At 35.8% G+C, this 21,762-nt stretch overlaps 1 protein-coding gene and 1 long non-coding RNA gene across 23 annotated transcripts in view; one reads left to right on the top strand and one right to left on the bottom strand.

Annotated features, from left to right (window-relative positions):
- Nucleotides 1–21,762, bottom strand: part of LOC144283123 (uncharacterized) — a 179,093-nt gene that overhangs the window by 102,159 nt on the left and 55,172 nt on the right. For 9 of the 17 annotated variants that reach the window (XR_013351458.1, XR_013351471.1, XR_013351456.1 and 6 more), the window contains exon 3: nt 5,123–5,281. This is a non-coding gene — a long non-coding RNA (uncharacterized LOC144283123). Of the gene's footprint in view, nt 1–4,352; nt 5,282–12,375; nt 12,507–12,919; nt 13,223–18,225; nt 18,376–21,762 lie in introns of those variants that run through there. The other 8 variants (XR_013351460.1, XR_013351468.1, XR_013351466.1 and 5 more) reach the window with 7 other exon arrangements.
- UBR5 (ubiquitin protein ligase E3 component n-recognin 5) overlaps nt 1–21,762 on the top strand; it is a 135,297-nt gene that overhangs the window by 107,970 nt on the left and 5,565 nt on the right. For 4 of the 6 annotated variants that reach the window (XM_077846827.1, XM_077846825.1, XM_077846829.1 and 1 more), the window contains exons 39-56: nt 125–393; nt 566–777; nt 3,185–3,415; nt 4,367–4,440; nt 5,606–5,778; nt 5,883–5,996; nt 6,983–7,203; nt 8,550–8,670; nt 8,759–8,863; nt 11,237–11,480; nt 13,050–13,161; nt 13,741–13,885; nt 14,784–14,914; nt 16,274–16,334; nt 18,249–18,424; nt 18,650–18,734; nt 20,113–20,268; nt 20,812–20,925. In XM_077846827.1, coding sequence (XP_077702953.1) covers nt 125–393; nt 566–777; nt 3,185–3,415; nt 4,367–4,440; nt 5,606–5,778; nt 5,883–5,996; nt 6,983–7,203; nt 8,550–8,670; nt 8,759–8,863; nt 11,237–11,480; nt 13,050–13,161; nt 13,741–13,885; nt 14,784–14,914; nt 16,274–16,334; nt 18,249–18,424; nt 18,650–18,734; nt 20,113–20,268; nt 20,812–20,925 — 2,744 coding nt within the window. The remainder of the gene's footprint in view (nt 1–124; nt 394–565; nt 778–3,184; nt 3,416–4,366; nt 4,441–5,605; nt 5,779–5,882; nt 5,997–6,982; nt 7,204–8,549; nt 8,671–8,758; nt 8,864–11,236; nt 11,481–13,049; nt 13,162–13,740; nt 13,886–14,783; nt 14,915–16,273; nt 16,335–18,248; nt 18,425–18,649; nt 18,735–20,112; nt 20,269–20,811; nt 20,926–21,762) is intronic. The other 2 variants (XM_077846828.1, XM_077846826.1) reach the window with 1 other exon arrangement.

Here is a 21,762-nt window from a genome sequence, read left to right as displayed (position 1 = left end):
AAAGTTTTTTGTTCCACTGCTGCATTTGCCAGTGCAATTGATCTTTTAGTTTACTTAAATATGTGTAGTGCTAGAGAAACACAATTAGCATCTGACAACTTGTGGTTGTCCTTTTTTCTTATAGCAAGTTCAGCGGGTTTGATTTATATTGATCCTTCAAATTTACGCCGGAGTGGTACCATCAGCACGAGTGCTGCAGCTGCGGCAGCTGCTTTGGAAGCTAGCAATGCCAGCAGTTACTTAACATCTGCAAGCAGTTTAGCCAGGGCTTACAGCATTGTTATCAGACAGATCTCGGACTTGATGGGCCTTATTCCTAAGTATAATCACCTAGTGTACTCCCAGATTCCAGCAGCTGTGAAATTGACTTACCAAGATGCAGTAAACTTACAGGTACGAAAACATTGAAAAGTTACTCATTCAAATAAATTTTTTGGCTGTCAATTATGAGAATCCCAATAAAATGGGAATTAATGTTACAAGTATTTAAATGTTTACATCATACTACTATATCAAATTTAACTTTATTTGGATAGTTTTAACTATTTTAGTTTGGTCTTCATAGAACTATGTAGAAGAAAAGCTTATTCCCACTTGGAACTGGATGGTCAGTATTATGGATTCTACTGAAGCTCAATTACGTTATGGTTCTGCATTAGCATCTGCTGGTGATCCGGGACATCCAAATCATCCTCTTCACGCCTCTCAGAATTCAGCTCGAAGAGAGAGGATGACTGCACGAGAAGAAGCTAGTTTACGAACTCTTGAAGGCAGACGGTATGAAGTTCTTCATGTATGCTTGTATATTTAGACAGAACCCTTAGGTCCTAAAAAGTTATGATCTTCTTGACTGCTATTACGTAAGACCTCACTCTGTTTTGAAGGAGGGAAGTGCCTTGTATTACTACTACTTTTTTTTTTTTTAACATTTTATTTATTTATCCATGAGACACACAGAGACAGAGGCAGAGACCTAGGCAGAGACAGGCAGAGGGGGAAGCAGGCTTCCTGCAGGGAGCCCAGTGTGGGACTCAATCCCAGGACTCCAGGATTACGCCCTGAGCGAAGGCAGACGCTCAACCACTGAGCCACCGAGGTGTCCTGTATTACCTTTTTTTTTAAATTGTGTAGTTGAAGCAAAATAAGTTAGTTATAATCCAAGCTATTTTTAAAAACTCATTCAAATTGCAGGAATCTGATGCTAAATACTGCTCAGTTTTGAAGTAGTTCATCTACATCCTTGTGTCATTATCCCTCTCAGGCTTTCCCCCTTTCTCCAATGAAAGGCATATATTCATGGGAAGACTTAATTTTGACCATGATTGAATATGAATGCATGTTGTACTTGGGAAGAGGAAGTGTGCAGTTAGCAAAGCTGCTCTTTGATTCCCTCAAGTCAAATTTCTTTTTCTGTGTCACACAGTCTGCTGAATTGTATTTTAAACTATATTTCTGTATGTTTTTCTTTCTTTTCTTTCTTTCTTTCTTTTTTTTTTTTAAGATTTTACTTGTTTAGAGAGTGAGCACATGTGAGAGAACGCATGAGTTGAGGGAGGGAAGCAGTGGGAGAGGATTTTCAAGTAGACCCCCTCGGTGACTCCCTGGGTAGCACCAAGCCTGGGGAGGTGAAAGAGGCTTGATCTTAATGACCCTGAGATCATGGCCTCAGCTGAAATTGAGAGTCAGATGTTTAACCTTCTGAGCCACCCAGGTGTCCCTGTATTTGTTTTCTTTCTGTTCGGTTAAGATAAAGTAAATTTTCAGAACTAGGAATTTTTTCAAAATTTTATTTGAGAGAGAGGCTAGCAAGTGAGCATGGACAGAGGGAGAAGCAGACTCTCTGCCAAGCAGGGAGCCTGATGACACCCCTCTCATTGTGGGTTTGTGTGTGTGTGTGTGTGTGTGTGTGTGTTTTAAGATTTTACTTCTTTATTCATGAGAGACAGAGAGAGGCAGAGCCATAGGCTCCCTGCAAGGAGCCTGACGCAGGAATTGATCCCTGGACCCTGGGATCATGCCCTGAGCTAAAGGCAGATGGTCAACTGCGAGCCACCCAGGTGTCCCTCAGTGTGATTTTGATTGATATTTCCCTAATGCCTGAATGATGAACATCATTTCATTGGCTTATTGGTCATTTGTGTATCTTCTTTGGGGAAATGTTTGTTTAAAATTCTTTGCCCAGGGGATCCCTGGGTGGCGCAGCGGTTTGGCGCCTGCCTTTGGCCCAGGGCGCGATCCTGGAGACCCGGGATCGAATCCCACATCGGGCTCCCGGTGCATGGAGCCTGCTTCTCCCTCTGCCTGTGTCTCTGCCTCTCTCTCTCTCACTGTGTGCCTATCATAAATAAATTAAAAAAAAAAAAATAAAATTCTTTGCCCAGTTTTTAATCACTTTTCTTTGTTATTGAGTTGTATGAGTTACTTATATTTTCTGAATATAAGTTCCTTATCAGATATAGGACTTGTAGAAATTTTGTCCAATCCATGTGTGTTTTCATTTTCTGGATGATGTCCGTTGAAGGATGTAAGTTTTTAATTTTGATAAAGTCTAATGCTGTGTGTGTTTTCTTGTTGCTTGTGTTTTGGGTGTCAGGATTGGCAGTAGTTCTCAATGTGTGATCTCTAGAATGGCAGCATCACCTAGGAGCCTGTTAGAAATACGAAATTTGGGGCCCTACCCCAGACCTAGATTTTGATAAGACACTAAAGTTTGAGAAACATTGTCTTTAGGGAAGAAGTTCCTTTTCCCATTCCAAAGGACATTGGAATTCCTTTCTTGGTTTAAAGCACAGGACAGTGGAGCACCTGAGTGGCTCAGTCGGTTTAGTGTCTGACTCTTAATTTTGGCTCAGGTTATGATCTCAGGGTAGTGAAATCATGTCCTGCATTGGGCTCTGTGCTCAGCAGAAAGTCTGCTTGGATTCTCTCTCTCTCCCTCCCTCCCTCTCTCCCTCTCCCTCTCCCTCCTTCTGCCCCACTCTGCCCACATGCTCTCTCAAATAAATCTTTAAGAAAAAAGTACAGATCAAATTATGCACAATGGTTATATCTCTAAAACAGTCACAGGGGTAATGAATTTTGATTTATGGATATTCTCAGTTCCTAATCTTACATATTTATGGTAGTGGTCAGTTTAACATTTGTGTCGTTTTTAAAACATTTTCATTTCTTTTTCCTCCTACAGACGTGCCACATTGCTTAGCGCCCGTCAAGGAATGATGTCTGCCCGAGGGGACTTCCTAAATTATGCTCTGTCCTTAATGCGGTCTCATAATGATGAGCATTCTGATGTTCTTCCAGTTTTGGATGTTTGCTCACTGAAGCATGTGGCATATGTTTTTCAAGCCCTCATATATTGGATTAAAGCAATGAATCAGCAGACAACATTGGATACACCTCAGCTGGAACGCAAAAGGTATCTGTACTTGCCAGGAGGTTGGTTTAGGAAATGCTTAATTTCTCAGTGTGGTCTCTATTAGTATATTGTCCGATTTTTGGAGTGAGGAGAACAGCGCTTCAAAAGAGAAAGAGGACAGGAACATTTCATGTGGGAAAGAGGGCTTGAGTCTCCATAGCTACTCCTTATTTAAAACAGGAAACCTGGGCAGCCCTGGTAGCTCAGCGGTTTAGTGCTGCCTTTAGCCCAAGGCATGATACTGGAGCCCTGGGACCAAATCCCACGTCGAGCTCCCTGTATGGAGCCTGCTTCTCCCTCTGCCTATTTCTCTGCCTCTCTCTCTCTCTCTCTCTCTCTCTCTCTCTCAATCTGTGTGTGTGTGTCTTGAATGAATGAATGAATGAATGAATGAATAAATAAAATCTTAAAAAAAAAAGGAAACCTAAGAATCTAATTAAGCTTTATGCTTGATGTAGTTTATCATGTTTTCTATTTTGTATAAGTATTCACTGTTTGTTAATGTGATTCTCTTTTGCTTTCTTTGAGCCTGTTTTATAATTGTAGTACATTTGGCTGTCCAGTCTACCATTCCCAGAGTCTAAAACTTGATCACAATGTTTTTGTTTTTTTTTTTTTTTTTATAAATTTTTTTTTTTTTATTATTTATTTATGATAGTCATACAGAGAGAGAGAGAGAGAGAGAGGTAGAGACATAGGCAGAGGGAGAAGCAGGCTCCATGCACCGGGAGCCTGACGTGGGATTCGATCCCGGGTCTCCAGGATCGCGCCCTGGGCCAAAGGCAGGCGCCAAACCGCTGCGCCACCCAGGGATCCCTTGATCACAATGTTTGAAACTGGCTAGATATGTAACTGACTTTTTCAGTGTGTTTTTTTTTTTTTTTTTTGCTTATAATTCCCATCACCTTTGCTCCATATTTTATGTAAAATGACTCACTTGTCTTTTTAAAGGACGCGAGAACTCTTGGAACTGGGTATTGATAATGAAGATTCAGAACATGAAAATGATGATGACACCAATCAAAGTTAGTGTACAGAAAATCTGCTAATCTACTTCAAGAAATGGCTGCCTCAGTATTTCCCCTTCAAGCTTTTTAACTTCATTATTTTCTGTCGGGGTGGGAATTTCTCTTTTCTTCTCTATGTCCCATTTCTTGCATTTTCTGTCCATTTTTCCTTATGCATCCTTGAATTATTTGCTTCATAAATAAGGATGAATTAAATGTTACGAACTTTTCAACAGTTGGTATCTTTGCTATTTTATCTTTGTATCCCTTGTGTTTTAGTTTTATGTTTAACTTTATTTTTGAAAGTCTTAGTAGAACCTTATTAATACTGATGCAAAATAGGTTTAGTCAAGAAAATGAGAAATTCCAGTTATAACTCCCAAATATCAAAACTCTTAACAGTGCAATAAAAAAATATTTCAAAGTCAAGAATTATTTTGGAATCTTCTGCAGTCTCTGTAGTTTCTTAGCTCTTATTTCAAGTGGAATTTAAAACAATTTATAAAGTGTGGGGTCAAATAGCCCAGTCTCTTGTCTATTTCTTATTAACAGCTAGTACTTCTATTCAGCCCAGGGGAAGACAACTGACTTCACTGCTGTAGTTTGAAAATCCAGTTGTAGCTCATTATTTTCACAGCATACTGTAAGCACTGTCCAAAGTTTTATTCCATTAAGGGGAGGATGGTGTTCTTATGCTTACTGTTGAGATGAATGAGATGTCCAGACATTTCTGTCTTGTAGAGAAAGCAGAACTTAGTAGTAAGCAAATGCTCAAATCTCAGCTCCTGACCGTCTTCTCTTAGAGTCATCAGTGAGCCTAAATATGCTTCAGAAGCTAGCTGTATTCAGGTCTGAATCCCTAGAGAAAGAGAAAGATACGGGAAATGTTTGTCCAATACAAAAGTGGAACAAGATTTGTTACTGCTAATACTTTTTAAAATAAGTCTGTATTGTTGTGTTAACGTATACATAATAGAATTTACCATTGTAACCAAACTAATATTTTGAATTATCTCCTAAAAATATTACCAAAATTTTGGACAGTTTAACTTACTTTTAGTTTTTGAGTGGCATTAAAATTTCATGAAGAAGGAAAAGGAATTTTGGACTGAGCAGATTAAGATGCTTTTCCTTCCCTAGTAATTAATATTTTCTAAAAACCACTTTATCTCTTTATGTGTAGGTGCCACTTTGAATGATAAGGATGATGACTCTCTTCCTGCAGAAACTGGTCAAAACCATCCGTTTTTCCGACGCTCAGATTCCATGACGTTCCTTGGATGTATACCCCCAAATCCATTTGAAGTGCCTCTGGCTGAAGCCATCCCCTTGGCTGATCAGCCACATCTGTTGCAGGTGATTTAAATAAACTAGTCAGTCTTACAAGATTTCTTTTTTAAGTGACTTTATTATTTTTTTAACTGTACAGTATAACTGGAATATTTCTGTTAAAATTCCAGCCAAACGCTAGAAAGGAGGATCTTTTTGGCCGCCCAAGTCAGGGTCTTTATTCTTCATCTGCCAGTAGTGGGAAATGTTTAATGGAGGTTACAGTGGATAGAAACTGCCTTGAGGTAAGATAGTAAAAATCTTCACAATATAGTATTTGTGAATGAGAACTTGTCGTAATATCTAGAGTCTTAGAAATGCATTAATCCAAAATATTGTATTGTCTCAAATAATGGAAGTATTAGAAATTCCTGCCTTATGACAGATTTCCACATAATTTCATACTTCTGTCAGTGTCACTAAACCTGCTTTGAGACTAACTTGTTTTATGTCAGGTGACTTCATCTATAAAATGGCAGTTTTGTTATGTGTTTTGCCTATTTCACAGAGTTGAAGCTACTGAAAATTAAATCTTGATGTGTGTAATGTATATACATGTATTAATGTGTGAGCATATATAGTATTGGCTTGAAAAACTTTTTAACTGTAGAATGAATAAATAAGGTAATACTAATAATGACTTCTTGAATAATTATATCTACTAGGCATGTTCTCAATCTTTATTACCATGTTGGATAGAAAGTATTTTTATCCTGATTTTATGGGTAAAAAAACTGAGGCTTTCATAGATTACATAAATTTCTTGTGGGAAAGTCTGTTGTTAACTAGTTAAGTAGCAAATCTAGTTTTTAGATTAAAGTCTGATTTGAGAGCCTAAAATTATACAGTCCATACTGCTTCTCCAATGAAAATGTAATAACATGTTTAAGAGCAAAATTTTATTACCTAAGGGATATAATATTGAAAATACATAGAACATTTGAAATACATAGAACATTTGAGTAATCACATATTATAGAGACTCCTTTAAAAGTTCTCTGAGGCTGCTGTGATAAATGCACTGGAATTGCATTAGTGCATTTTCATGGGTGGTCAGCAAGGGGAATCGGAGAAAAGAAACAGGCTGCATCTTTGTAGTTGAAGTGCCAGAGAAGAATTACTTAACTTCCATGTGATTCCTGTGGAATATTACTAAGTTGGAAAGGAAATCTAGTAGGGTTGAGTTTTTTTTTTTTTTTAATGTATGACTTTTATATGTAAAAATTCATAGGTTCTTCCAACTAAAATGTCTTATGCTGCCAATTTGAAAAATGTAATGAACATGCAAAATCGACAAAAAAAGGAAGGAGAAGAACAGAATGTGGTGCCAGAAGAAGTTGAAAGTTCAAAACCAGGGCCATCTGCTCATGATCTTGCTGCACAATTGAAAAGCAGTTTACTAGCAGAAATAGGGCTGACTGAAAGTGAAGGGCCACCTCTTACATCTTTCAGGTATTTGCTGAGTGGGGATATTTTTTCTGTTGCATTAATTTATGGGTAGTACAATTCTTGTAAGAATTTTTATTTAGGAATTTTATAATTTTATTTCATTTATATGTAAATAATAGACTTAAATGTTATCTTATTTCTGTGCTTTCCTGATTTATAATCAGATATTTAAATATGTGATTTTTCTGGATTTTTGAAGTGACAATATAGCCATTGATTGGCATTCTAATTTTCCTTTTACTTTATTGAGGAAATTCTAAGACTATGTTTTTTAATGTTAGTATATGTCCATGTCAAATTGCCAATTATAGACATGTTAGCAGCTTAACAAAGAGAAACATGTGAATGATTAGATAGAGCTTTCTAGGTTTGTGACTCTCACACTTGCTTGGGCTCCTTTGCCAAGTTTACAGTTGGTTATTATCTTCTTGTAAGAGGTAGGTTCTTTGCTTTCCCAATAAAAATTTGCTAGTGTATACTATGTCTCAGTATGGCTAATCACCAAATGATTTGTTGAGTATCTGCTTTTTGGTTACAGAATGTCAGATAATTATTTTTGGTTAGGAGTTCAGGGAGTTTAGGAAACTATATACATTTTATATATACAGTCCAACAATCAAAAGGCAAGGAAGAATTTTGGACTGGGGTGGCACAAGCTTTTCAGACAATATGGCTCGAGCTGAGATGGTTAGAATGCGTAGAGGCAAACAGATTGAAGGAGAGAAGATTTAGAGGTAGGGAGACAAGTTAGAAAAGCTGCGAGTTCAGGTTAGTGGTAAAAAGGGGCTGAAATAAAATATTGCCTTTGGGGATGGATAGGAAATTATGGAAAGAGAAATTTTGAAGGACTTAATCGCTCTGGAGGAACAGGGGCAAGAAACATTAGAATTTGTTTCAAGTTTGTGCAGTAGGGAAATGGTACTGTTCAAAGAATGCAAGAGGCAGTGTCATTGAATTGTAGAGGCCATATTCAGTTTTCCTGTGTTGAGTTGGACTTACATGTCACTGACATGGAAATAAATATGTAACACTGTGGAAATTCTGGTCTGTTGTGAAAGTTTGAATTGGAGAGGAGGGATGATGGACTTAAAGGAGAAGAGATAAAATTGAAGATGAAGGTAGCAGCTAGGAGATGTATCCTTATATAAAGGACAGAGGGATAATGGAGTAAAAATTAGTTCTGTGAGGCATGAGTAGTTATAGAAAAATTCTGTTAGAGAGGATGTGGTTTGAAGTACTTACGACTTCAGAATATGAAAAGACCAAGAAAATTACTGTCATTGACCAAAAATCAGGAAATTTTTATAGTTGGTTAAATTACTTCCAACTCTCCCTTAAACCTCTTGCAGGCCACAGTGTAGCTTCATGGGAATGGTTATTTCCCATGATATGCTGTTAGGACGTTGGCGCCTTTCTTTGGAACTATTCGGCAGGGTATTCATGGAAGATGTTGGAGCAGAACCTGGATCAGTATGTATTTTGAGCACTTTTAATTCTGTTCTGCCAGATAAGAACATATGTCAGAGAATAATTCTGTCATGCATTCTTTTTTTTAAAGATCCTAACCGAATTGGGTGGTTTTGAGGTAAAAGAATCAAAATTCCGTAGAGAAATGGAAAAACTGAGGAACCAGCAGTCAAGAGATTTATCACTAGAGGTAAAGGTATTTAGATTTTCTTATACTATACATATAGTGTGCTGTTTATATGAAGTTTAAAAACAAAAATAACAATTTCGCTTAGGGGTTAAAAATTTAATATATGGCAATCACCATATTTAGAGTAGTGGTTATTTCTGGCAGTTGGTTTCCTAACATCCTCTCATGATCAATGAATTATTTCAGTGGTTTTTTTTTTTTTTTCATGTTTTAGATGTCCTTCAAACCATTAAGGTTAGTATATTCCATTGATGCTCAGATTGTTTTTGGCTAGTGGGAGTCCTTTGGCTCATCGGTCCTTTTGACAGGATTCCGATAACATTGATAACGTCTTTACTTTTTGGTAGGTCTCATGTTGTGTATTTCCTGTCACAGACCTTAAATCAACCATTTCTTCAAAAAGCCTGGTTCCTTTTAGTAGGAAAAAGTATTTCAAGATTATAATATAGGCTGTTATTTCAAGATTATAATCTAGGTTGTAGAGTTATTCACTGCCTAGTAGGTTGGTCATAGTTTCTAGGTCTCTTCAATGGGTAAAGCTAGGAAATTTTCCTTTAAAAAAATCATATTATAAATGCATACTTGATATTTCCAATTCAAATTCAAGATATAGAATCACAGAATTGCTTTATTTCCACCTCTTAGTCTGTATCTCCTTTCTTCTGAACCAAAAATCCAACTTCCCAACACTAAGAAAATTATTCTTTTGCTTTTTATATTATAGCATATACACTGCAGTCTTAGAATCACATCAACACTACCACCCCCAAGATAATTATCAAAAATAGCTTAAGATTTATTTGCAGTTTTTTGTTCTTCCAGCTTATCCAATTAGAGATTATACAAATTGCTTTGTTTCGAAGTCACTTGAAATAATTTTTTCTTTGTGTGGTTTTGCTACTAAGCTGCATAAAACCAAGCCTTTCATTTTGCTTTCAATTTTTTGTGATAGCTGTCTCTCCTTTTTTGGGTTCGGTTTTGTACTTAATGTAAAATATCTACAGTAGTGCAAGGCCAACTCTATAGAAGAAAGTTTATTTAGGGAAATCTAGTTTCTGTTTCTTTTTTACCATCCCCCACTTCTCCCCTTCAGAGTTTTGTTGTTTTTAAATGGTCTTCCTTCCTTTTAAAAAAATGTAATCTTGCATGTGTGTGTATGTATTCATTACCCATCTCTCTTCCTTCCCCTACTCCTGACCCTGAGTGTGCTATACATTTTACTCCATCTTGTTTTTCCTAGTTAACAGTATATCCCAGAGGTAAGATAGAGCAATGTTCTGCCTTCCTTTTACAACTGCTTTTTCTTAGTACTGCATTTTATGGTTGTATCACAGGGGTTTTTTTTTTTTAGCCAGTCTCCTACTCATAGACATTAGGATTTATTTCTAATCTTTTGCTGTTACAAATAGTGGTCCCTGTTTTTCTTTTTAGGCTAGTGTGTGTAGTCTTTAAGATAGATTCTTAGACATAGAACCTAGACATGGGGCAAAGGGCATATGCATATATAATTTTGGAAAATATTTCTGCACAATGGTTATGTATTTTTGTGTTTGTACCATTAATATGAGATGCCTCTGTAGTCCTGCCAGCAGTCTGTCAAATATTTAGATTTTTGCCAATCTGATAGGTAAGAAATGGCATCTTGTGAAATTTTAATTTGCATTTCTTTTACTATGAGCAAAGATAAACATTGTTTCATATATTTAAGGATATTACTTTTTCTATGAACTCTGGTATATCTTGTGCATTTTAAGTTTTTCCTCAATTTTCTAGATTTTTTAAAAGCACAGTATCTTATGGTGCTATGTATATTATTCATAAATACATATCTTTGTCTGTAGTAGGATACATTCACCAATCATTTTCCCCAGCTTGTCATTTTTCTTTTGCTTTGCTTGTGGTTTTCTGTCACCAAAGGAATATCCCATGTTTTCTAGTATTTGCTGTCTTTTTTTGTGTGTGTTTGGTTTGTTTTAAACAAAACACACTTTTAATTTACTTAGAATTATCCTAGTATATTCCAAAATTGAACAAATTGCTGTTTTCCAATAGACTTAAAAAAAAAAAAAGATTTGAGAAAGAAAGAAAGGAGTGAGGGAAGGGGGAGAAAAGGGAGAAGGAGACTCTCCCCACTGAGCTCAGGTAGTAAGATTGAGCCCCATGCAGAGCCTCCCTATGATTTTCTCTCTCCCTCTCCCTCTGTACCCCCCACCCCCACACTCACTTTCTCTCTGAAAAAACAAAAACAAAAAACCCCCATAACTTTATACACTCCTGACTTTAAATGAAAAACTAAAATTAGTTTAAGATTTTATATAGGAAAATTTTAAGGTGGTTTCTAACGTTGAACTTTACTACTTTCTGGGTGTATTTTAATAGGTTGATCGGGATCGAGATCTTCTTATTCAGCAGACCATGAGGCAGCTTAACAATCACTTTGGTCGAAGATGTGCTACTACACCAATGGCTGTACATAGAGTAAAAGTCACATTTAAGGATGAGCCAGGAGAGGGCAGTGGTGTAGCACGAAGTTTTTATACAGCCATTGCACAAGCGTTTTTGTCAAATGAAAAACTGCCAAATTTAGATTGTATCCAAAATGCCAACAAAGGCACTCATACAAGTAAGTACTAAAAACAAATTTTTGTTTCATCAAAACAATTATAAGTATTTATAGTAGGAGAACTTTAGTGTACATTGACATTTTTATACAATTTTATTCTAGATTAATGATTTAATCTTGTTTAAACTACTCTAACCAACAGTTTAACACTTTGCTCTTTTAATGCCATATTTATTTTCATAGATGTGATTGTGTTAGTGAGTTTGTCATCTCAATTGTTACATGTTTGGGGAGTGGGAAGTTGTAAATTCTGTGGTAATAGAAAAATGTATTGAGTGCATAACAGTATTTCCACCACCCCTGTATTATTTTTTTAAGATTTTATTTATTTATTCATGAGAAACAGAGAGAGAGAGAGTCAGAGACATAGGCAGAGGGAGAAGCAGGCTCCCTGCAGGGAGGACTTGATCCCCAGACCCCAGAATCATGCCCTGAGCCAAAGGCAGATGCTCAACCACTGAGCCACCCAGGCGCTCCCCACCATCCATGTATCTAATTAGCACAGATACTTAAAAAAAATACCATCCTCTGGAGCAGCAGTGCTATTCAGAGTATGTTTGCAGAGTTGCTACTAGTCCCCAGTGAGATAGGGAGCTTGCAACCAAATATAGATTGGTTGACTAAGTTACCTCACTGATACTTTAGCAAGACACTAGTTTTTTGGGTAGTAAGATTTTCTAAATTAACATCTGGGTACAAGCTCTACCTCCTTGAGGACCAGCACTTAGGTATTAGGATTCCTACCTAATTTTCAAAATAAAAAAAATCTATGAAAATTATAAATGCCGTAAGGAGGTTATAACTGAGGATTCATGTAAGGTGGGGGCAGAAGATTGTCATCTTGTAGATGGATAATTTAAGGAGAGGGAATTATTAAGAAAATTCTATATTTTACCTAGGCTGTAGTGATAACTGTATTGGGGTTCGGTAAGCTGCCACCATAGAGGCTGAATGAGCTTTAGGAAGGATTGAGGATGAAAAGATGTGTGGAGTACTCCAGCCTTTCATCATCAGTTTTACCACTTTCTGTAGTGTTAAAATAAAAAGAAATTGGCAAATGTGAATGAGGGAACCTGGAAAGTCCTAACATTTCAGAAATAACTTTTCTGCATTCTTTTTAGGAAACCATACTCTGGCTTATTTTGCTCAAGGGTTTGAAGATAACAATAGCTAAAATGTTTTAGGGGTCTTGTAATGCTTAATACTCAAAACTAAGAACAAAGAAAATAGGACTCTAGCCACATAAGAAATCTCAGCATTATTTATGGTGAAATTATTACATAATGTAATGTAATAATAATATTACATGTTACATATTATTTCACAACTGTGACATAATTCATTAAATACTGAGTCAACATCTATTACATGCCAAGTACATTCTATATGATTACCCTCAACCTTCAAAACCAGGGGGAGAATCAGAGAAAGGTACTCACACAGATGCTTAGGGAGATAATCTTCATCTGTCATGTTCTTATATTTGTCTCATGTCCTCACATGGACTTTCAAAGTTAAGGTAGTTGCATTTCCATTTATGTGAACAAAGTGTTTCATATTTTCTTCCAGGTTTAATGCAGAGATTAAGGAACAGAGGAGAGAGGGATCGGGAAAGGGAGAGAGAAAGGGAAATGAGGAGGAGTAGTGGCTTGCGAGCAGGTTCTCGAAGAGATCGAGATAGGTGAGATCATTTTGTATCTTTTACTGAATAACCACCTTTTTGAATGAAATTGGAAGTAGGCCTGTAATGAGAGGGTCTCAATTACAGACTATTTTTAGAAAAAGTTTTAATATTTGGGTATATGAATAGTAACTATACTATGATTAAAATGTTCTGCTTTAAAAACCCTGGGTCAATTGAAATTACGTAATCTAATATTGTTTCCAAAATTGTCTTAAATTTTATTTGTGGCAGTTGTGTTATACTTAAGCCTCTTAATTTTTTTCCTGTTAGGGTGGGTGGCATTTTACTTTCGACTAAAATTTCCAGAAAATGTGGATGGATTCTTGATTTCTGATATTTTATGGTCCTGTTCCCTTAAAGTCAAATTGAATTATGCATTGCAAATTTATAGATTTTTAAGTAGCAACATCTAGAAGATCTTTATTTCCCAACCATCATCTGTTAGGCATTCTACCACCTTAATCTGATAACTGGAACTACCTGCATGTTCTGGTTTTCCATCTTTGTTACCAGTTGTGTTGATGTTATTTTGCAGACAAGGGGCATGAAATTAAAAGAGCTTTGTTGGTCTTTCAGAGACTTTAGAAGACAGCTTTCCATTGACACTAGGCCCTTCAGACCAGCCTCTGAAGGGAATCCTAGTGATGATCCTGATCCTCTGCCAGCACACCGTCAGGCACTTGGAGAGAGACTTTATCCCCGTGTACAAGCAATGCAACCGGTATGTATGGTGCACTTACCTACCTTTTAACTGACTGTGCCATTTTTGTTTTTGAATTAAAGTTGGCATTGTAAAATGTTAGCTACTGGCAAGCCATGTGGTTGAGGACTGGTAAAAAGGAAGGTTAAGAGGGAAAGCAGTCAAATTTGCTGGAGGGTAGCTTGAGGTTTGTTTTTTCTACCTATGGCTAAGTTGGCATTCTACCTAATAAATTTCTTGTGTGCTAAAGAATTAGCTGTGCATTTAAGTTGTATCTTTAGTTGTATAAATTGTTACAGACTTGTACATTGAAGTAGACTTTTTAGTTAATAAGCTGTAGCTAAAATATATTACAAATAATATACTTGATTGCTGTTAAGTATTGCTAGAAGATTTTTAACAAACTGGTTGTGTTTGTTTTCCTTTATACATAAATGTATTACAGAAAGAGAAAATAAAACCAATCATAGTTCTTTCAGTAAATCCTTAGTCTTAAATGTAGGTATCTTTCTTTTCTCTCTTCCACTTCTTCCCTCCCTTTCTTTTCTTCTATCCTACATGTAAGAAATGTTTCTGGTCTGAGGGGGGGAAAATGGAAACCGAGTATTTGCATGTTTACTCATGGATAGCAGAAATGTTAAAAGGCTTGTCATACAAATTTTAAACTAGCTTTATTATTTTTTATTTTTTTATTAAACTAGCTTTAACAAGATACCAGAGTTCTCTATAATTAAGCTTCCAGTTTAATAAAGTACCTTACTGGTTCAGAAATCTTTTCGTTATCCATATGTCTTACATTTTCTTCCTTTTCTTCTTCTTCTTTTTTTTTTTTTTTTTTTTCTTTTTAGATAAAAGACTGTTGATTTAGATGAGAGGTTTCACAGTGTAGGGGCAAGTAACATTTGTTCATTGTTTTCAGGCATTTGCAAGTAAAATTACTGGCATGCTTTTGGAATTATCCCCAGCTCAGCTGCTTCTCCTTCTAGCAAGTGAAGATTCTCTGAGAGCAAGAGTGGATGAAGCCATGGAACTTATTATAGCACATGGACGGTAATGTGTATAATTGGGGAGGCATTTCAGTTTAAACATTAACTACTTTATTTTTAGGATGGAGGTGCTACCATACCTTAAAATTTATACTAGAAGGTACACAATAATTAAATGTTTTTTTAAGAGATGGCTTAAAAACCATGAGATGGTTGAGTTTCACATGTGTTGCAAAGTTAGAATTTTAGCAGTAACAGGTTCTAAAAATCTTTTATACCTGATACTTAAAAATTACTTGTAAAAAGTACATACCAAATTCTCTACCAGAATAACCCTAATGGCAGAGGCTAGCTTCTTCAAGGAATCAGGGTGTAGTCCCTGAGTTCTTGCCATAAGCATGAAATTTCTTTTAGATCTCCTTATTTATCTTAAAAATCCATGCAAGTTTTTGCTTTCTGTTGTGTAACAGATTTGTTTTATATTAAAACTAAAAATACCTAATAGTTAAATTCTTTTTCCCGAGGTGACAAGTAAAAGTGACATCAGGAAAATATGCTAAACTTATTCTGTGCCTTCTATTGTAAGGCTAAATACTCAGTTTGAAGCTTTAGATGTAAATTTCTGTCTTTTCTTCCTAGTCATGATTTTGTTCAAGAAACCTAGATTGGATAGAATCCTAGAAATGGATAAGTGGGTAGGCTAAAGCACTGAAACTTAACAGCCTGTTTCATAGCCTTTGAATGGTCCAAGCCAAAAGACTATTGCTGGAAGTTTAGTTTCTTTGGTGGTAATTACCATTTTTCTTCTCAGGATTTTAATGTACTGTTTCTTCATTCCTTTTCCTGTCTCTGGAAGTAATCAGCACCCCGATAGAGCTTATGAGGAATGTGCATTTTGATAAAAAGATTTTTTTTATGTAAGGTTGCTAATTTAGTAGTATTTTCTGTTGACTGCAAGTAATTTTCTGTTGACATGATATTCCTTTCAGCTGGCTATATAAAGTGAACAGTGAATTTATTAATATTCTAGAAAAATTAAACAGACTAAAGAATTTGATTCCTATGGTGACTGCCTTTTTTTTTTTTTTTTTTTTTTTTTTTTGGTGACTGCCTTCTGAGCATTTTTTGTTCTTTTACTACAATGTGAGCTTGAGCTTTTAGTCCCCCTGTGAAGACTGCATTTATATTTGTCTTAAATCAGGTAGCCCTTAGCTTATTATCTTGAATCACACATGTAGCATCTAATGTTTTTTTGTGTATATAATACTTTCTCTTTTCCTATAATTGCACTGCCTAATAAGTGTCCTGAATATTTTTAAAAATATATTTATAAATTCTTATAAATTCAAATGCATGTTTCTCTACACTAAGTTGTAGAAGTCTCTTTTATCTGGAATGTGAAAGGTTTTTGGTTTGTTTTTAGGGAAAATGGAGCTGATAGTATCTTGGATCTTGGATTATTAGACTCCTCAGAAAAGGTACAGGTAAGAGATGTTTTGTACATGTGTTAATAATTGGAACTCCAGTTTAGCACAGCCTGAATTAAGCTTTAATTTAGAGATGTCATGAATTTCTTAGGGCTTATTCCTCAAGAAAGAAATGAGTGCCAAAGCTGCAGAGAAAATGGGGCAGCAGTAAGGATGGCTTTTTTAGCACGTTGACCTATTTCATTCTTAAGCTAAGAACTTCATTGCCAACCATGGTGGAGCAGACCTGGTATAATCTTCTCTCTTCACTGATTAAAACTAAAAACTAAACAAAACGTGAAAAAGAACTGCCTGAGGATTCTGAAAAGTAGACAATAGCACACATATTATAGAGGGAAGTCAAATTGAAAAATGGCTGGTATGGCATTGTTTCAGGCAGGAGAGTAACGTCGGTCCCTTTTACTCCCATCTTAGCTGGAAGATAGAAAAGGCTTTGAGAACTAAACTGTAGTATAAACAACAATCCCAATGGTGCATATGCAGGGCAGACCCAAAAAGTATAATAAAAGGCTTTGAAAATTTGTTATCAGAACTACTGCACACAGATAATGACACTTCCAATCTGAATCTAGCCAGGTTGATTGCCTACTGAACCCCAAAACATCAACTTTCTCTTTCATTTTAACAAGACTCAGAGTTTTACAACTTAATATTCAAACGGCTAGGATACACCCCAAAATTATCCAAAATACAAAGAACCAGAAAAGACTTAGTTCTCCTGGCAAAAGAACCAATAAGTGCTAACTTAAGATGACCTACTTGTTGGGATTATCAAAGACTTTTATCTCCTATTCTATGAGATAGAGGTGTTTTTATCTCCTAGAACATGAGATAAAGTTAAGCACTAGTGAACTGAAAGAGGTTCATAGCAGAGAAATAGAAACTTTGAAAGAGAGCCAAGGGAAAAGTTTAGAATTAAAAGTACATCTAAAAGAAAAAAATTCAGTAGATAGGTTATTAGTAGAATAAAGGTGATAGGAAAGTGTCAGTTTAAAGATAGAAATTGTCCACTCTGAAGAACAGAGAGATTTTGAACTAAACAATTTCAGGAATCTGTGGGACCATATCAAAAGATCAGACATCCATGTCATTGAAGAGGAGAGACTGCTACAGGAAAATATTTGAAGAAACAGCAGCTGAAAACTTCCCAAATTTGGTATAAGACATAGATTTTATAGATTCAAGGTGGTCCGTGAACCCTAAATAGGATAAAGTGAAAGAAAACTATGTATATATATAATTGAATTGCTATGAAACTAACCAGCCAAAGAACAGTGCCTTACATATAGAGAACCAGTGTTTTGAAAGACTGGATTTTTTATCAGAAAGGTACTGGCCAGAAGGCAGTGGATCATTCATTCATTTCTTTTCCCCCTAAATTAATTAATTTATTTAAATTCAGTTTGTGGATCTTTCATTCTTAAAATGTTTCAAGAATTGTCAATCCAGAATTCTATATCCATCAAAAATCTTTAAGGAATTAGGGTGAAAGAAGCTACCAGTTTCATTAGTGATCTTAAATGGACAGAGAAATTAAAGATTTAATAGGCATGAGCTTTATATATCACAGTTCTGAAAGGATGAATTTAAAAGTTTATTTACATTTAAATATAAATGTTGCTTTGCCTACCTGACTTCGCTTTGAATGATTTTAGACAACTAGTTCAAATATTTTGTTTTTAACATCAATCTTGGGTTGTGGGATGCCTGGGTGGCTTGGTTGGTTAAGAGTCCAAGTCTTGATTTCAGCTCAGGTTATGATCTCAGGGTCCTGAGTTGAGCCCTGTGGTACATGGAGGCTACATCTCCCTCTCCCTCCCCCACCCTTGTGTATGCACATGCTCTCTCAAATAAATAAATAAAAACTTAATAAAATCAATCTTGAGACTTAATTTGATGATCTTTTATTAGGAAAACCGGAAGCGTCATGGCTCTAGTCGAAGTGTTGTAGATATGGATTTAGATGATACAGACGATGGTGATGATAATGCCCCTTTGTTTTACCAACCTGGAAAAAGAGGATTTTATACTCCAAGGCCTGGCAAAAACACAGAAGCAAGGTTGAATTGTTTCAGAAACATTGGCAGGTAAAATAACTCTAATCTTATATTTGAATTTTTTAAAAATTTCAGTTTGAGACTTTTCTAAAACATTAGTTTTTAAAATGAATATATGTTCTTCATATTGATTAGAAATGAGGCTATAGAAAATTTCTCAAAATACTTGTGTATATATTATGTATGTATGTGTGGGGTTTATGTGTTTTAGAATTATTTTCAAATTTAAATATATTTCCCTGTTTTTATTTTTAGGATTCTTGGACTATGTCTGTTACAGAATGAACTATGTCCTATTACATTGAATAGACATGTAATTAAAGTGTTGCTTGGTAGGAAAGTAAGTGATTTTAATGAACCTAACTGCTTTTACAATTGCAAGAATTTCCTATTATAGCCGTTATATAAATCATTTTCAAACATTTAATGACATGGGAAAAAAAATCTCAATACATGGAGGAGATAGCATAGCAGTGTGGGTGACACAGGTGGGTGTTTGGGAATATCTGACAGACCTGGATCTTGATGCAGACAAATCCCCTGACACCTATGGCATATTTTCCCATTTACAAAATGGTAAAACTGTGAGTGCCTGGTAAGTGCTCAAAAGATTTTAACTATTATTTGTTCAAACAGGTGGTAGTGGAATTAGAAGTAGTATTCTACTGAAAAGAGCATTGTTGGCTTCAAAAATATATGTAAGATGTACAGGAGGGAGAGGGGACAAAAGAATTTTGAGAAAATACAATATAGCATGCTTGATATTTATCTCCAAGTGATAAAATTAGCTTAATTTCTTAATGCGCTTTGATAGTTTGTCTGCCTGTACATTCTATTATAATGGGCGGAGGCAGGGAAGCTACATCCTTTAAAACTTATGTATAATACTAATTATGCACTTTTTGATTTAAAACACAACTGCCAGTGTTCCTAAAGGTATTATAAAGAAATTACTTGACAAAACAATGAAATATTTTGGTCTTTTCCAGCAATGTATATCACAATGTGATATGAATTAGAATGTTAAAGCTGTAGTCTAATAATTTTCTTCAATCAAACCCACTGATGAATAGTTTTCTAATACAGTATATCATTATATATGTGTGTGTGTGTGTGTGTATATATATGTAAGTACACATATATAATGATGTAAACTCTGACCCTATTGAATTCTTAGTTTTCCAGCTAAAATATTCTTGTGAAAAGAAGAAGTAGATTTAAAGCGCAGTAGCAGCTCAGAAATGTTGATGTGTTAAGCCTTTAACAAGGTTTATGGAAAAGATCATGGAGTTTATGGAAAAGATCATGGATCATAGACTCAAGTCTAACCCAATGATCTGATCTTCAGCAAGTTGCTGAATTCCTTTGAGCATCAGATTCATCGTCTAGAATTAATAATCTATATTTTAGATTATAATCAAGACTAAGTAGGATGTATATACAAGAACAAGCTGCTCAGCATAATCACTGTTTAATAATTAGTGCAGGTTTTCCAAATAAGTTATTTTGGAACTTAAACTCCTCCACTTACTGGCCTTAAATTTTTTTTCAAAATATATATTACACTTTTTATACTTTGAAAGTTAAATAATTATCAAAGATTAACATTTTACCTTTTTAAATCAGTTATATTTAGTGGAATATTCTCTAGATCTTCAAATTAGATAAAATTCAGTAAAGATGTTTCATAATTGAGTTTCATGTGATTGCTTTCTTAGGTCAATTGGCATGATTTTGCTTTTTTTGACCCTGTGATGTATGAGAGTTTACGGCAACTCATCCTTGCTTCTCAGAGTTCAGATGCTGATGCTGTTTTCTCTGCAATGGATTTGGCATTTGCAATTGACTTGTGTAAAGAAGAGGGTGGAGGACAGGTAAAGCAAATATGTAATTTTCTGACTCTGGCAAGAGAATTTGGTTAGTCTGTTTTACTTTTCTTACGTAGAAACAATTTACTTGGGGACAGAACAAGAAACACACAGACCTACAGAGAAAAGACATAACAGCTGACAGGCAGAAAGAGAGATGGAAAGTTAATGAGATGGACTGAAAGAAGAGTTTTTTGTACTTATTCAGGTCTAAAATTTTTGCATCTCTTAGATACTTGTCATATACAGAATTATCTTTTTATTTTTAATTTTAGAGACAGTAAGGGGGTTGGGGCAGAGGGAGACAAAGAAACTGTAAGTAGACTCTCTGCACTGAACGCAGAGCCTGACCTGGGGCTCGATCTCACTACCCTGAAATCATGACCGGAGCTGAAACCAAGAGTTGGATGTGTAACTGACTGTGACACCAGATGCCCTCAGAATTGTCTTTTAGATTTTAGAATTTTAGCAAATTGTTTTATGAACGGTAGACTTATTACTGCTTTGACAAAATTGCTTTTAAATGACAGTGCAAATTTTTTTTTACAGGTTGAACTTATTCCTAATGGTGTAAATATACCAGTGACTCCCCAGAATGTTTATGAGTATGTGCGGAAATATGCAGAACACAGAATGTTGGTAGTTGCAGAACAGCCATTACATGTGAGTAACTTTCTCAAAAGTGTTCTTTGATTTGATGAGGCTGTTTGTGTCTTCATGTGTGGTAAACTAGTTCAGTGTATATTCAGCTTGCCTATGAAAGGTTAAAATTTTTAAACCAGACTAATTTATGTACAATGTAAATTACACCTGACTCCAGACCAAGCAGTATCTTTTTTGGTAAAATGGTTTGAAAAAACCATGTAATCATCCGAAAATCAATTTGGAGTGTAAAAGTTTGGAAAGGAAATAACTACTGTCATAGGGTCCTTCTACCACCCATTTGTTTAGGTGATTAGAGGGACTCCAACACAATGATAGCCATGGTTTATTATAGCAGAAAGACTCACAGCAAGGGAAAAAAAAGCACATCAGACCAAGTCCAGAGGACTCTAGGTGCAGCCTTCCAAAGTTCTCTCTCTCAGGCCATGTGCTGTCACAAAGAACATACCTCTTTCCTTCAGCAGTGAACTACAGAAACACTATACAGTGTTTGTACTTTGTAAGAGTTGCAGCCCAGGGTTTTTTGTTTTGTTTTGTTTTTTCGAAGCCAGTCCTGTAAGCATTTTCTGCCTATGCAGCCAGCCAAGATTACCGAAATTCATCACAGATTACACTGTTTGCGCAGCCTAGGCAAGCTAATAAAGCAGGGTTCATTGCTCCAGGCTTTCAAAATAGCCATATCAGTAAAGCCAAGTCAAGATGCCAGCCAAGGACCATCCCCCTTAGTGAGGGCCTCCTAAAGAGCCACATCAGGCCTGCTGTGTATGTCAAGTGTTCTGATCCCTATGCTAGGAATAATTATGCAGGCTCTGGAGCCATAGTGTCAGGATTCTAATC

Source organism: Canis aureus, chromosome 14 (assembly GCF_053574225.1).
Source record: "Canis aureus isolate CA01 chromosome 14, VMU_Caureus_v.1.0, whole genome shotgun sequence".
NCBI lineage: Eukaryota > Metazoa > Chordata > Mammalia > Carnivora > Canidae > Canis > Canis aureus.
The sequence above is the reverse complement of the archived record's forward strand: the minus strand, read 5'-3'. Positions and strand labels throughout refer to the sequence as shown.